General features: G+C 54.1%; 1 protein-coding gene across 1 annotated transcript; it reads right to left on the reverse strand.

Annotated features, from left to right (window-relative positions):
- Positions 1–978: 978 nt before the first annotated feature.
- Positions 979–11,033, reverse strand: AGFG2 (ArfGAP with FG repeats 2). Its single transcript, XM_056863840.1, has 12 exons — positions 10,832–11,033; positions 8,355–8,448; positions 8,073–8,188; positions 7,683–7,803; positions 6,756–6,891; positions 6,414–6,539; positions 5,970–6,072; positions 5,175–5,239; positions 5,009–5,095; positions 4,468–4,593; positions 1,362–1,447; positions 979–1,057 (listed from the first exon to the last, which is right to left on the reverse strand). The coding sequence occupies exons 1-12, from the start codon at positions 11,026–11,028 to the stop codon at positions 986–988; spliced, it is 1,329 nt and encodes a 442-aa protein (XP_056719818.1). The 5' UTR covers positions 11,029–11,033; the 3' UTR covers positions 979–985.
- Positions 11,034–12,696: the final 1,663 nt, after the last annotated feature.

A 12,696-nucleotide genomic window follows, 5' to 3' on the forward strand; every position in this document is an offset into this window, starting at 1 on the left:
CCCAGAAGCAGGAGATGGGCAGGGCACATCTGGCCAAACACAGGCCAGCCAAACCCAGAACACAAGGCAGGGAGGGGCTTCAGGACAGCCATAGGGACCACCGAACCCTGCTTGAGAGGCCGTGCGGAGCCCGGAACGCCTGAGGCAGCAGGCTTGGACTGGGCCTCCCTCAGAATGTTATTGCTCCTTCCCTCCTTGGCATGCATGCATGCATGCATGCAGGGGTGAGGCAGAGACTCTTGCGAACACTCAGCTGCCTGAGTCCCTTTCCATTAGTGCAATTAGTGAGAGAAACGAGAGGAGGGGTGGATGACTGTAAAGCAAGACCCCCCCCCACTTAGGCTCTGTGGCTTATTCTCGCTCTATTGACGGCGTCTGTAAGCCTCTCCTTGACTAAGGACCCACACAACGGAGAGCCCAAAAGCGGATGAACAGAGGGATCCTGCCAGAGGCCCTGGGGGAGGGCAAGAAGAGTGACCTTGGCCCTTGGCAACCCAGCAGTGCCAAGAGCAAAGGCTGCTGGGAGATGGGAAAGGGGGCGGCTGAAGAGGAAGCTCTGAGGTTGGAGCAGACCCAGACTCCAAAGTGTTCCCTTTTCCCAGCATGCACTGCTACATGGCAATGGCCTCACCGTGACATCATGTCCCATCATGCACTGCAGGGGGAAGGGGGAGCTTCTCCAGCCTCTCTTAAAGTGCTTGTTTGAGCCTGACCCCTCCCTGCCATCTTTCTCCCAGCATGCACTGCTGCTGGATTTCCAGCAAGTCCCCTGCTTCCATTTCAAGTCCCATCATGAACTGTTCTGAGCCAGGTCCTCTCTTGAACAGCCAGTAGTTAAAGCACTTCCTCACACCCTCCCCCTGTCCAGGCAGAGACAGCGACAGACAGAAAGACCAAAGGGGCCTGCCTGGCAGGGCGCGCTCCTATACATAGAGGCGGGGTGGGGGGTGGGGGGGCAGTCCTCCAGCATCCGTTGCTGCCAGTGCTATAAGAAAGGATTCGTGGGAGGGTGCTTTCCCAGAACGAAGGGGACGGGTGGCGCCGTGGTCATCGGTGTCTGTGGGGGAGAGACAGACAGGCTGGTGAGAGGCAGGAGACGATGAAATGCTGGTACAAGCGCAGTCCCTGAGCAGATACAGCCTATGGCCCCTGTAAGCCAGGATCACACAGGCATGCTGAAGGCAGGGAAAGGTTTCTTGGATCATTTTCCACCTCGGGCGGGGGGCATACCTCATAAAAGGATGGGAATTGTCAGGTTTGCTCAAACGGGACCAATCCCCCCTCTGCCTCCTCTCACCACACACACACGCCTCCCCCAACCTCTCTCACCCACCGGAGGGGAAGGGAAGGGGGCTCCTTACCACAAATGGGTTGGTTGAAATGCCCGCTGGCTGTCCGAGGGGCCTCTGTCCAGCTTTGGTTATAGGAAATGCACCGAAGGGGGAACCTAAAGCAAAGGAGAAAGCCAAGCGAGAGAAGACTAGTTTGCAAGCAATGAGGGAAAAATCACAGGCCCCTCCCCTCCTTTTTCTCAGTCAGAGGACCTGAAGACAGCTCCGGAGAGTTCTGCTGCCAAGAAGTTCTGATGAAGAGCCACACTGGCCAGGGTTCAGGATGGGGCTTTGCCCTGGGCACAGGGCCTGGTCTTCCTGACTTGGGCCATCTGGGAACTCTCTAGGATGCAGCTGGACATACACAGCTGCCTCGTGTGGACTTGGCCCGCTGGTCCAGCTGATGCACCTGTTTCTTCTAACCAGCAGGCCTCGGGCCTCCCAAGTTCCCCCATCCCAAAACCCTTTAACACGGGATCTGCACGGGATCTAACAAAAGGAGCTCTGACTCTCAAAAAGCCACAGCCCAAATACCTCATTGGTCTCTAAGGTGCTCCTAGACTCAGACCTCGCTCTTCTACTGCAGACCTACACGGCTGCCCTCTGAAACGGAGATCTCCTGCATAACACTGAGCTATGGACCCTTCACCTGATAAGAAGCTACCTTATCCTGAGTCACAACCATTGGTCTGCCCTAGCTCAGGACGGTTTGTTCTCACTGGCGGTAGCTCTCCAGCATCATAGGTAAGGAAGGCCAGAGAGTCACGGCGCCCTGGCACTGGCTGGCCGTGACAGTCCAAAAAAGCTGGAGCATTCCTAACACCTGGAACCGAAGGTCCTTGTACTGAGCCCTGCCTAAATAAATAAATTAATAAGTAATAGAACTGATGGTCCTTCTACATTTCAAGCATGCACTCTGCCATGGATCTGCTGCACCTCCCCAAATGATTCTGCTCATGGGCCCAAATTTGGCAGACTGAAGTGTGGGTGGTTTTAGGGTGCAGCTGGGGAAGCGAAGTGTTCTAGGCCCATTTCATCCTTGAATCCAGGACAGATGCAGCTCAGCTATCATGATACACAACAAGGACAAAAGAAAGAGCTGGAGAGCCTGGCCCATTTCTTCAGCTTTGCCTGAGGGCAGAGCTTTGTACTTTTAAAAGCCCAGAAAATTGTGTGTGTGTGTGTTAAGTGCCGTCAAGTGCCGACTCATGGCGATCCTATGAATGAAAGTCCTCCAAAATGTCCTATCTTTGACAGCCTTGCTCAGATCTTGCAAACTGAAGCCTGTGGCTTCCTTTATTTAAAAAATTATGATTTCTAGTGCCTCTTCCTTTTCTGAAACCAGCTTGAACATCAGGCATTTCTCGTTCCATATATGGTAACAGCCTTTGCTGTAAGATTTTGAGCATCACTTTACTTGCATGAGAAATTAATGCGATGGTCCGATAGTTGCTGCAATCTTTGATGTCTCCTTTCTTGGGAATTGGAATGTAAATGGATCGTTTCCAGTCTGTGGGCCATTGTTTTGTTTTCCATATCTGTTGGCATATTCTTGTCAAGATTTTGATGGACTCCATTTCTGTGGCTTGGAATAGCTCTATTGATATCCCATCTGCTCCTGGTGATTTGTTTCTCCCGATTGCTCTCAATGCAGCTTTCACTTCACTTTCTAAAACTGCAGGTTCTTCTTCAAAAGATTCTTCTTGGAAATAATCTTTTATCCTTTCATCTCTTCTGTGTAGTTCTTCAGTGTATTGTTCCCACCTTTTCTTTATTTTGTCCTGTTCAGTTAATGTATTTCTTTGCTGATCTTTCAGCATGCCTAACCGTGCTTTAAATTTCCCTTTGATTTCTTGGATCTTGTGGAACAGATCTCTTGTTCTTCCTTTTTTGTTGTTCTCTTCTATTTCTTTACACTGGTTATAATAGGTCTCTTTGTCTCTACGTGCGAGTCTCTGGAACGTTGCACTTAGACTTTTGATTCTATTTCTGTCACCTTCCACTTTTGCTTCTCGTCTACCTCTGGCAATTTTAAGTTTCCTCAGACATCCATCAAGGTTTTTCTTTTCTTTTGGCTACAGGAATAGTCTTTGCACATTCTTCCTTGATAATATCTCTAGTTTCCACCCATAGTTCTTCAGGTTTACATTCACTTGAACTCAGTAATGCAAATCTGTTCCTTACATGGTCTTTAAACTCTTCCGGAATGTTGCTTAAATTATATTTTGGTGCTATGAATGTTTTGGTGTTTTTCTTAAGCTTTATCTTGATTTTCGATATTAACAATTCATGATCTGTACCACAGTCGGCTCCTGGTCTTGTTTTGGCCGAAAGAATAGAGCTTCTCCATCTTCTGCTTCCAATTATATAATCTATTTGATTTCTATACTGGCCGTCTGGTGATGTCCATGTATACAATCGTCTATTTGGTTGCCTGAAACATGTGTTTGCAATGAACAGATTGTTGTCTTCACAGAATTCTACGAGGCGTTCTCCTGCTTCATTCCATGCTCCTAGCCCAAATCTGCCAACATCATTTGATTCTGCTTTGTTTCCTACTTTTGCGTTCCAATCACCTATGATTATCAGCATATCTTGTTTAGGTATGTGATCAATTTCTTCCTGAACACTGGCATAAAAACTTTCAATTTCTTCCTCATCAGCATCTGTAGTTGGGGCATAAACTTGAATGATGCTTATGTTGATAGGCTTTCCCTGAAGTCTGATTGATATTATTCGGTCAGGCTTTGCATTATAGCTCCTGACTGCCTTTGCTACATCTTGCCTCACTATTAAAGCATCTTGCCTCACTATTAAAGCAACTCCGTTTCTTCTCTTTTTGTCATTCCCTGAATAAAACACTCCACAATTAAAATTTAGCCATGGGAATGGCCAGGGAGCAAGAATTTCACCTGGTAAGGCACTCAGACTTGCAAGTCAACACCGGGACTAGAACCTTGTGTTTCATTCACTCTGGGACACACCCACAAAAGCACCCTTGGAAGCCTCGCCCCGTTGAGCAGAGGAGAAGAGCCTTGACAGATGAGACCTGACAGGTGGGAGGCAAGAAAGGCGAGGGCAGGAACCAAGGAGGCCCAGCACCTGTGCTCCCTGCATCCTCAAAAGGGCTACTCACCACCATTCTGCTGTTGCCCCACCAATGCCTGTGGGTGAAACTGTTGCTGCTGCTGCAAGGGAGAAGCAAAGATGCCAGAAAGGGGGGAGGCGGAGAAGCTGCCGGGGGACCCCACCATGAAGGTGCCTGCAAGAAGAGAGTCAGAGGGAAAGACCTCACAGGAAGCTCACGGCTGGCCAGCCAGGAGTCCTGGCTCCCTGCTGAGAAAATGCATGTGTGGGCTGGGACAAACGCTTGGCCTCCCACCTCCCCGTAAGACACTTGAACAGCGTCTCATTTAAAGAAAACTGCCATCCATGCAAAGCGGCCATAAGCGTGCAAAGCCCTGCAGGATAATGCTTTTGCCTCACGCTCAAATCAAGCCTTATTTGGCCCCACAATGGTCATCAGGGGGGGCAGGTGAAGGTAAGGCCAGCTGGCTATTTGGAGAGGCCGACAGGGGCTGCCTCTTGTGGAACCAGCTCCCCAGCTTCTGACTCCTTTTCTCTGACCTCTCGAACCCCCAGGGCAGGAAAGTGAGGAGGGTCTGGTGGGGGCTTACCTGGGGCCAAGCCGTTGGTTTGGAAAGGGTTAGTTGAAGGTAGTGTGGGCTGGGAGATGGCAGATGTCGCGAAGGGGTTGGTGCAGGCTGGAAGGAAAAAGGAGAGGTAGCAGCAGAACAGGCAGGCCAGCTGCCCACTGAAAGGGAAAGACAGGAAAATACTTACCCCCGTAGGCTGCAGCTGGGCTGGGTGGAGGCAGAAGTGGTGACTGGCTCAGGGCACCGAAGACACTAGCAAAGGAAGAAGTGAGTTCAGTGCAGAGAAGAGCAGCAGCCACCCTCTCGGCTCCAGAGAGCCCGCTCTCGCCCATCAGAGCGCACAGGGGTCCTGAGGCCACTCATCCAACCCAGGGCCCCACCAGACGACACCACAGAGGCCGACCTCTGCAATCTGGACAGGCAAAGGTCTGAAGTGCTGCAGAAAGGCCCCTGCAGAACAAATGACTCCGAGACCAATCGCTTGCCGCACTGGACAGCAAGCGGAGCAGACCGAAGGTGCGGACAGACTGATCGCAAACAGTAAGAGACAGAGGTGGGGGAAATGAATATAATAGAATCACAGAGTGGGAAGGGGCCACATGGGCCATTAGTCCAACTCCCTGCTCAACACAGGGTCAGCCTACGGCATCCCTATCAAGTGTTCATCCAGCCACTGCTTGAAAACTGCCTGCGATGGGGAGCTCACCACTGCCCCAGGCTGCCGATTCCACTGCCAGCAAGAGCAGGAGAACCAAGCCTGATCGAGGAAGTCCCACGTTCAAGTCTTGCCTCTCTAAAGAGCCTCAAGCAAGCCACTCTAACTCAGCACCAACCCATATGCAATACGGGGGTAATAACACTGGCCTACTTGAGAGAGATGTCACACAAATTACAAGATAACAGATATGCCAAAAGCACTACAGAAACGCTCAGTGCGGCAGGGCAGAAGAGGCGGCGCCCTCATCCAAAGGAAGCGGAATACCTGCTTGGGACTCCTCCCACTCTGAAAGCTCCACTCATTTCTGGAATGCTCACTCCGGGCTGGCTGGCAGGAGATGCAGGGAATCCGCCCATGTGGGTGCCCCCTGAGAGGGAGAGGAGGAGCATGATAAAGGGGGGGGGGGCTGTCAGAGTAGGCAACTTCTGTAACATCTCCAGAATCAACAGGGAGAGAGGAAGGGGAATGACCACCACCACCACCCCGCACTGAGAACCAGGCAGCCCTGATCAAGAAGCCAAGCAGTCCAAGAACCCAGCGGTCACGGCTTCCCAGCATACCATCTCCAAGCCCCCTCGCTCAGTGTCAAGACATGCTGGTTTTTCCCACACCGGAGGGCCCGCCCCCTCTCCATAGCCTCAGGAGTCCTGGCTCCCAAGCTGCCCACCAGCTCCAAGGAGAGGCCCACAGAGAAGCAGGAAGCGTTACCTGCTGCCATCTGCTGGCTCTGGAAAGGGCTCTGGCTGGAGGATAACGGGTCTCCAAAGGCTGACGCTGCAGGGCTTCCGCCAAAGGCATCAAAACTGGTGAAAGTGGCGTGGGCTGAAACCTGGCCTGAGAGAACAACTGGCTCGAGGCAGAGCTCGGCAGGGACAAGACCCTGCCTCCCCAGCCGAGCCAACCTGCCACGGGAGGTCTCTCTACCTGAGAACAGCAGCCTCTCAAGGGCACCACACAATGTTCTCTAGGGTAGAACTTGATCGCCACACAGCACCTCTCTTCTTTGACCATTCGCATACGCACTCCCCCAAAAGACAGGATTTCACTCACCCCCAAAGGCAGGGAAGGCGGTAAAAGCCGGTCCAGACTGAGGGGCAGCAAAGGGGTCTCCCCCAATGTCGGCGAGGAGGTCCATGCTGGCTTTCTTAAGTGGCTGAGGGCCTTGCGGTTGGGTCTTGTCCACAGACTGGAAGACAAAAGCTTATCAGCCCGAATGCCAGAAATCCCATCCCACCAGTTAACGTTCTCCTCCTCCCTGCCCAAGCTGGAGGACAGATCCTGGCGTGCATTCTGATAGCCACTTAAAGCAAACTGTTTTGGCAAACAGGAGGAAAGTCAGCCACAAAAGAGGGATCCCAATGCAGGCATGACCATGAGGCGGGTTTTGTGTAAACAAGGCAGCCTGCTGACAGAGCAGAGGGGCCAAAGTTCACCAGGTCCTGCCATTCTCAGAGGGGGCCAACTGCTCTCTTGCCAGCAGCCTGGCGCGCACCACCACGCTCACACCGAGGGTGGTTCCCTGCATCCAAAAGCAAGCCCCTTGGCCATCTGTCTGAACCTGCACCCAGGAATCCTTCGTTATTGGGTGGCCAGGAGCATTGGCAAGCGAAGCAAAAGAACTTCAAGGCAGATGTGGGCTGCAGCATTCTGTGATGTCGCCAGAGAAGGCCAATGGAATGACATCACGTTCCTATACCCAAGAGCCCGATCGGAGAGGCAACCCCACCCACGGAAGGACAAGGCAGGCAGTGATGGGAACTGTGTGAGGAACTCAGGACTCCACCACAGGGACAGGATAATCCTCATGTGCCCAACGGCTAGCAGGCTCAGGCAGCTGGCTTTAGGGCAACGTGTCTCCTGGCCACATGCACCCCCCCTTTTACTTGGTCATGGCTGACATAAACCTTGCATGAGATCATGGCACAAAGAAGACCCTCCTTATCAGTCAATTCAAGAGTTATGTGCAGCAGCTCCAACCTGGGCAGGCTTGACTGCTGTAGCCACTGGCCCCGAATCCCCCAGCAGCGTCTTAACCTCTGTGGTGGAGCTCTGGGTAGCCAGAGAAGCTAAGCCTTTGCTTTGCTCCGGCGTGACGTACCTGCAGATGAAGCCAGAGGGGAGGATCAGCCACCCAGCACAATCTCCCAGAGCTGCCTTCCCTCCCTCTTCCCCTGGATCCTTGTTCTCTTTGACTATGACTCTTGTGAATGCTCACATTTTGCCACTGGAGCAAGTTAGAACAGATAAGCAAATGACTCCCACATGCAACACTCGGTGCCAATCCATCTCCTCAGCAGAATCTAGAGCCCCTTGCAACGAGAGGCCCTGACTTCAGCCCACCCCAGCTCCTCTTCTCCCTTGCCTCACCATCGCTTCTTCTCATATTTCTCCTGCAGAAACTCCTTCAGCTTCTGAGGGTCCTGGGAATCCGGAAGCAGAGACGTCCGCGAGTCGAAAGAGCCCAGCCAGATCTTTCGACAGGCCTGGGGGAGGGAGGCAGAAGAAGAGCAGGGGCTTGCGGTTCAGGGGCCAGAGCAGGACCAGGCCATCTCCCCTCCACAACCCTTCCTTCTCCCTGGCTCCACTTCCCAGGCACAGTCCGGGGTCTCCCCTCTTTGTCACATGGGCAGGCGCCAGCCTCCAACTCACCTGGTTCCCACGGGACTGGAGGAACTGTACCTCACTCTCGGTGAAGGTTGTCATGGAGATAGATTTGACTCGGTGAGGGGGATTCAAGCCACGGCTGCAGTGGGATGAGAAAAAGGCACCTGGTGTTTAGAACCACTGACAGGAAGCCAAGCCTCAGCAGCCTAGAAGCAAACAGAAACTAGGGCTCCTGAGTTCTAGTCCGGTTCAAGAAACTGTGTGTTCAACTGAGAACTGATGCCAAGAGCCATGTTGCAGGAGTCAGGATAGACCAAGAAGGAGCACCAGCCCTCAGGAAACAGGGCCAAGCCCCATCTGGACATCCCCCGCCGGCTTCAGCTGGCTGAGTTACGCCCCCACTTTCTGCCACTCAGAACTGCTGACACACAAGTTCTTGGTCCACAGCAATAAATTATTCAAAGGGCTAACATGAAATATTCAGAAAGCAATTCACGCAGCTGCTGGCCTCACATGTGACTGGCCCACTTGGGGGCCTAGCCAGACTGGGGGGCGGGGGAGGAGCCAGGACCCTAAATCTTGCTGTGGGTCACACTTGAAGCTCTTCTTCACAGGGGCATGCAGGTGCCAGAGCCGGGTGCAAGGGCCCATCGGGTTACAGAGGAGACACATGTGGGGCTATCTGCTGAAACCTTTCCAGGCCTAGCAAAGAGGAGAAGCCTTTGATGTCACTTTTAGCCTACCCGGCTGGCACCCCACCCTGACATGGCGGAATTTTTGTCAGAGGGAAAAGAAAGCCCATTCCAATAATGTATGCAGATGCAGATGCCATGTTGACATTTTATACTCAAATGGGCCTTGGAAGACTTCAAGCAGTTTAGTTCTCATTGCAAAAACAACCTTTTAAAAGTGAACTATGACAAACTAAAGCTAGGGTTTTTAGCCAAAGAGACAGTGGATGGGAAGCCATACGTGTCAGTGTCTTACTTTAGGTATTTAGGGGTTTTATTCCATCAGCTGGACTGGGCAGTCCATGGACTGCCAAAAGCATGCAGGAAAAGCCATCTCCCCCTCCCCACATCAAGGGCTCATCTCTACCACTCTTTGGACAAGCCCAGGGCCTCAAACTATCCCAGTGCTATAAAGCATACTTGGCATCTCCACTCACACCCCCTTGTTTGCTCCGCTCTGCTATTTGAGAACCAGCCCCTCTTGGACATAAAGGGGTAACCTCAGAGTACACCCCCCCTCCCCCAATTTAATCCAACCTGAGAACCATGGCTCATGCTACATTTTGAAGAAAAGACTTTCAATTAAGTTGTAGAAAATCAAATGAACACCTGCAGCGGGAACACATGTAAGATTTCAGTGGCTGCGCCCAGGACTATAAACAAGGCTGCCTGTATCCTAGTCACTCAAGCAGGGGCTGGGGTCTTGCGTGCTCCCCTGGGCACTGGCACTCAGCAGTGGGGCTCTCTCTGCTGCAGTTTCTTCCACACAAGCTCTATCTTGCAGGGCTTAGCAGGAGTGGGCTCTTCTCTGTGGGGCCTTCTGCAGAGGTGACAGGGCCTGGGTGCTCATGCAGGGATTGGCATTGGGCAGAGCCAGGCCCACACACTCCCCCTGCCATAAAAACCAGAGTCCTAGGAGGGCACCTTCCAAACTGGGCATGCACTGATTGCAGCAGAAGCTTCCTTGGGCACACATTTGTGTGTGGGGGCAACTGGGCCACTTCCCGTGCTTTTGCTGCAATTAGCTGGATGAATTAAGGTCGATCATGGTGACTAAAGGGAGCCTCCATGGTCAGAGTAGAGCAGTTCCTCAGTGGAACAAGGCTTCCTCGGGAGGTGGTGAGCTCTCCTTCCCTGGAGGTTTTTAAGCAGAGGCTAGATGGCCACCTGTCAGCAGTGCTGATTCTGTGAAATTAGGCAGATCACGAGAGGGGAGGGCACACTGGCCATCTTCTGGGTGTGGAGCAGGGGGTCACTGGGTGTGTGTGTGTGTGGGGGGAGGTAGTTTGGAATTCCCTGCAGTGTGCAGGGGGCTGGACTAGATGACCCTGGTGGACCCCTCCGACTCTATGATTCTACCTCTAAACAACGTTGCTGGGAGGAGGCAGCTGCCGGGAAGGCCTGTTGCTGGGTTGGCCGGGGGCTGCGTGAGAGGGGCTGCTGGCCGGCTGGCCTGGGGGGGCCCTGGGGGGCTCTGATCCAGCCCCCCCCTCCCGGGGGAGCGGCCTGCGCCGCGATCTGTTTGCAGCGGGCGACCTTGGGCCGCTCTCGGCCCCGCTTCCCCCACGGGATCATGGCGGGGGCAGAAACGGGGGCCGGGAGAGCCGCGTGCACGCGCAGGCGCGCTCCCTGGAGGAGGAAGACGCGCGACAAGAAGGAGGGAGCGGGGGAGGGGAGCGCCTGGACCGGAACGAGCCCCGCGGGCGGCCCGGGGCCGCGCTCTTCCCCTTCAGACGCCCATCCGACACGGGGGGAAGGGAAGGGAGGCTAAGCCCCGCCCCCCGCACTCACAGCGCCCCCGAGCAGCCGGTGCAGACGAAGCTGCCGATGGTGATGTCGACGTAGGTGACGCCGCGCTGGCCGCACTCGAAGCAGAGCCGGTTGGCGGGCTGGGAGCCGACGAGCTCCCTCACGCGGCGGGACCAGACCTCCGCCTCCGAGTCCCGCGGGGAGCCGGGCTTCCGCGCACCCGACCCGGCGGCCGCCATCGCCCGCCGCCACAACCTTCGCCCCCTCAGGCGCCTCGCCGGCACTGCGCACGCGCACGCCGCCGCCGTGCCGCGCATGCGCCGCCCCGCTCGCCTTGACCTTCAGCCCCGCCGCCGCCACCGCCGGCTCTGAGCAGCCCCGCTCGCCCGCACTGCGCATGCTCCGTATTGCGTGAGAGGGAGGGAGGGAGGGCGCTCTGTGGGTCACGTGCCTCGCTCGCAGTTCTACCCACCCACCCCTGGGGGCGCATGCGCGAGTCCTTCCCTCCTTTTCTTTCCCCGCAGCGCGTCGCCTCGTGTCGGTCTGTTTCAGAAGTCTCGCTTCTTCCCGTCCACCCCAGTTATACAGCCACTGTTTTCTGAGGTGACACTTGAGATAGAAGAACCCAGGAGAAAGGCGGCTGGGCCGTCCAAAGGCCGTTTGGACACCTCAACAAATCCAGAGTGTCTCCTATCAAAAAAACCCTGCATTAAATAATAACAATACCTATCACTGTCCATCATAAAAGCCCTTTTATGGAAGGAAGCAGGCCTCCTCAGCCGGCTCTGGCTGAAAAACATGCAACTTAAAAAGTATCCGACCTGCTGCAGACAATTTCATCAGGACATTCTGTGGAAAGATGGAAACTGCACAGGGGAAGTGGGGGAGAAATCCGCTTGGCGAGGGGGAGCCGGACCGAGCAGCAGACTTGGAGGAAGTCAAGAAACCAGAATCGTCCCGAGAAACAGAAAAACAAGACAATGATATTAACCCGCCTTGGAAAGTCTGGCTGACAGCACATGAGCGATTAACCCACTTATTGGACTGGAGAGGGTTGCCAACCTCCAGGTACCAGCTGGAGATCTGCTATTACAACTGATCTCCAGCCAATAGAGATCAGTTCACCTGGAGAAAATGGCCGCTTTGGCAATTGGACTCTATGGCATTGAAGTCCCTCCCCGAACCCCACCCTCCTCAGGCTCTGCCCCAAAAACCTCCCACCAGTGGCGAAGAAGGACCTGGCAACCATAGCCTGGGGAGAGGGTAGCCAGATTTGACTTCCCCACAATTGGCTGCACCTCACAGCCCACATGCTCCAGCACCCTCAGTAAACTTACAAGGCGTCCTTGGGAGTGTTGCTGCCGTTTCGCACTGCTGTGCCAGCTTTCTTAAAAAAGATTGCCACCCCAAGGAACTTCTGGGGTCAACTACCCCAGATTTTGGCATGCCTGGCCTGCTGTTTGTGCCAGGCAGGTGGGTGCTTTTGACTGATTCCTGCATTGTGCAGGGGGTTGGACTAGATGACCCTGGTGGTCCAACTCTATGATTCTACTATGATTCTATGATTGATGAAGAGCTGGGCTGGACCAGACCCGGGTCCATCTTGTCCAGCACTGACTGGATGCCCTGCAAGGCCCACAGGGAGAGTGTTTTCACCCCCCAGCACTAGGAGCCAGGGGCAAATGGCCTCTGGCCTGGGGAATCCGTGTCATTGTCATGACTAGCAGCTGCTGGCGGAGCTCTCCTTCGTGAATTTGGCTGGTCCCCTTTGAAAGCCGTCTAGGCTTGTGGCCGTCACCACATTCTGCAGCGGTGAGTTCCACAAGCCAATCACTCTTAGGGCAAAGAAGCACCTTGTTCAGAATAGATTTCTGTGCTTCAAGGCAGCTTGCAACATGTGAAAGCCA

The sequence above is a fragment of the Euleptes europaea genome, chromosome 18, assembly GCF_029931775.1.
Source record: "Euleptes europaea isolate rEulEur1 chromosome 18, rEulEur1.hap1, whole genome shotgun sequence".
Classification (NCBI taxonomy): Eukaryota; Metazoa; Chordata; class Lepidosauria; order Squamata; family Sphaerodactylidae; genus Euleptes; species Euleptes europaea.

Bases quoted from the DNA above. Each gene is read 5' to 3' on its own strand.
- AGFG2 (XM_056863840.1), bottom strand. From the start codon at position 11,028: ATGGCGGCCGCCGGGTCGGGTGCGCGGAAGCCCGGCTCCCCGCGGGAC. The intron at 6,540-6,755 runs GTGAGTGAAATC...TTGTTCTCTCAG, and splicing joins CGCCTTCCCTGCCTTTGGGG to GCCAGGTTTCAGCCCACGCC. The intron at 6,073-6,413 runs GTAACGCTTCCT...TCTCCCTCTCAG, and splicing joins GAGCCAGCAGATGGCAGCAG to GGGGCACCCACATGGGCGGA.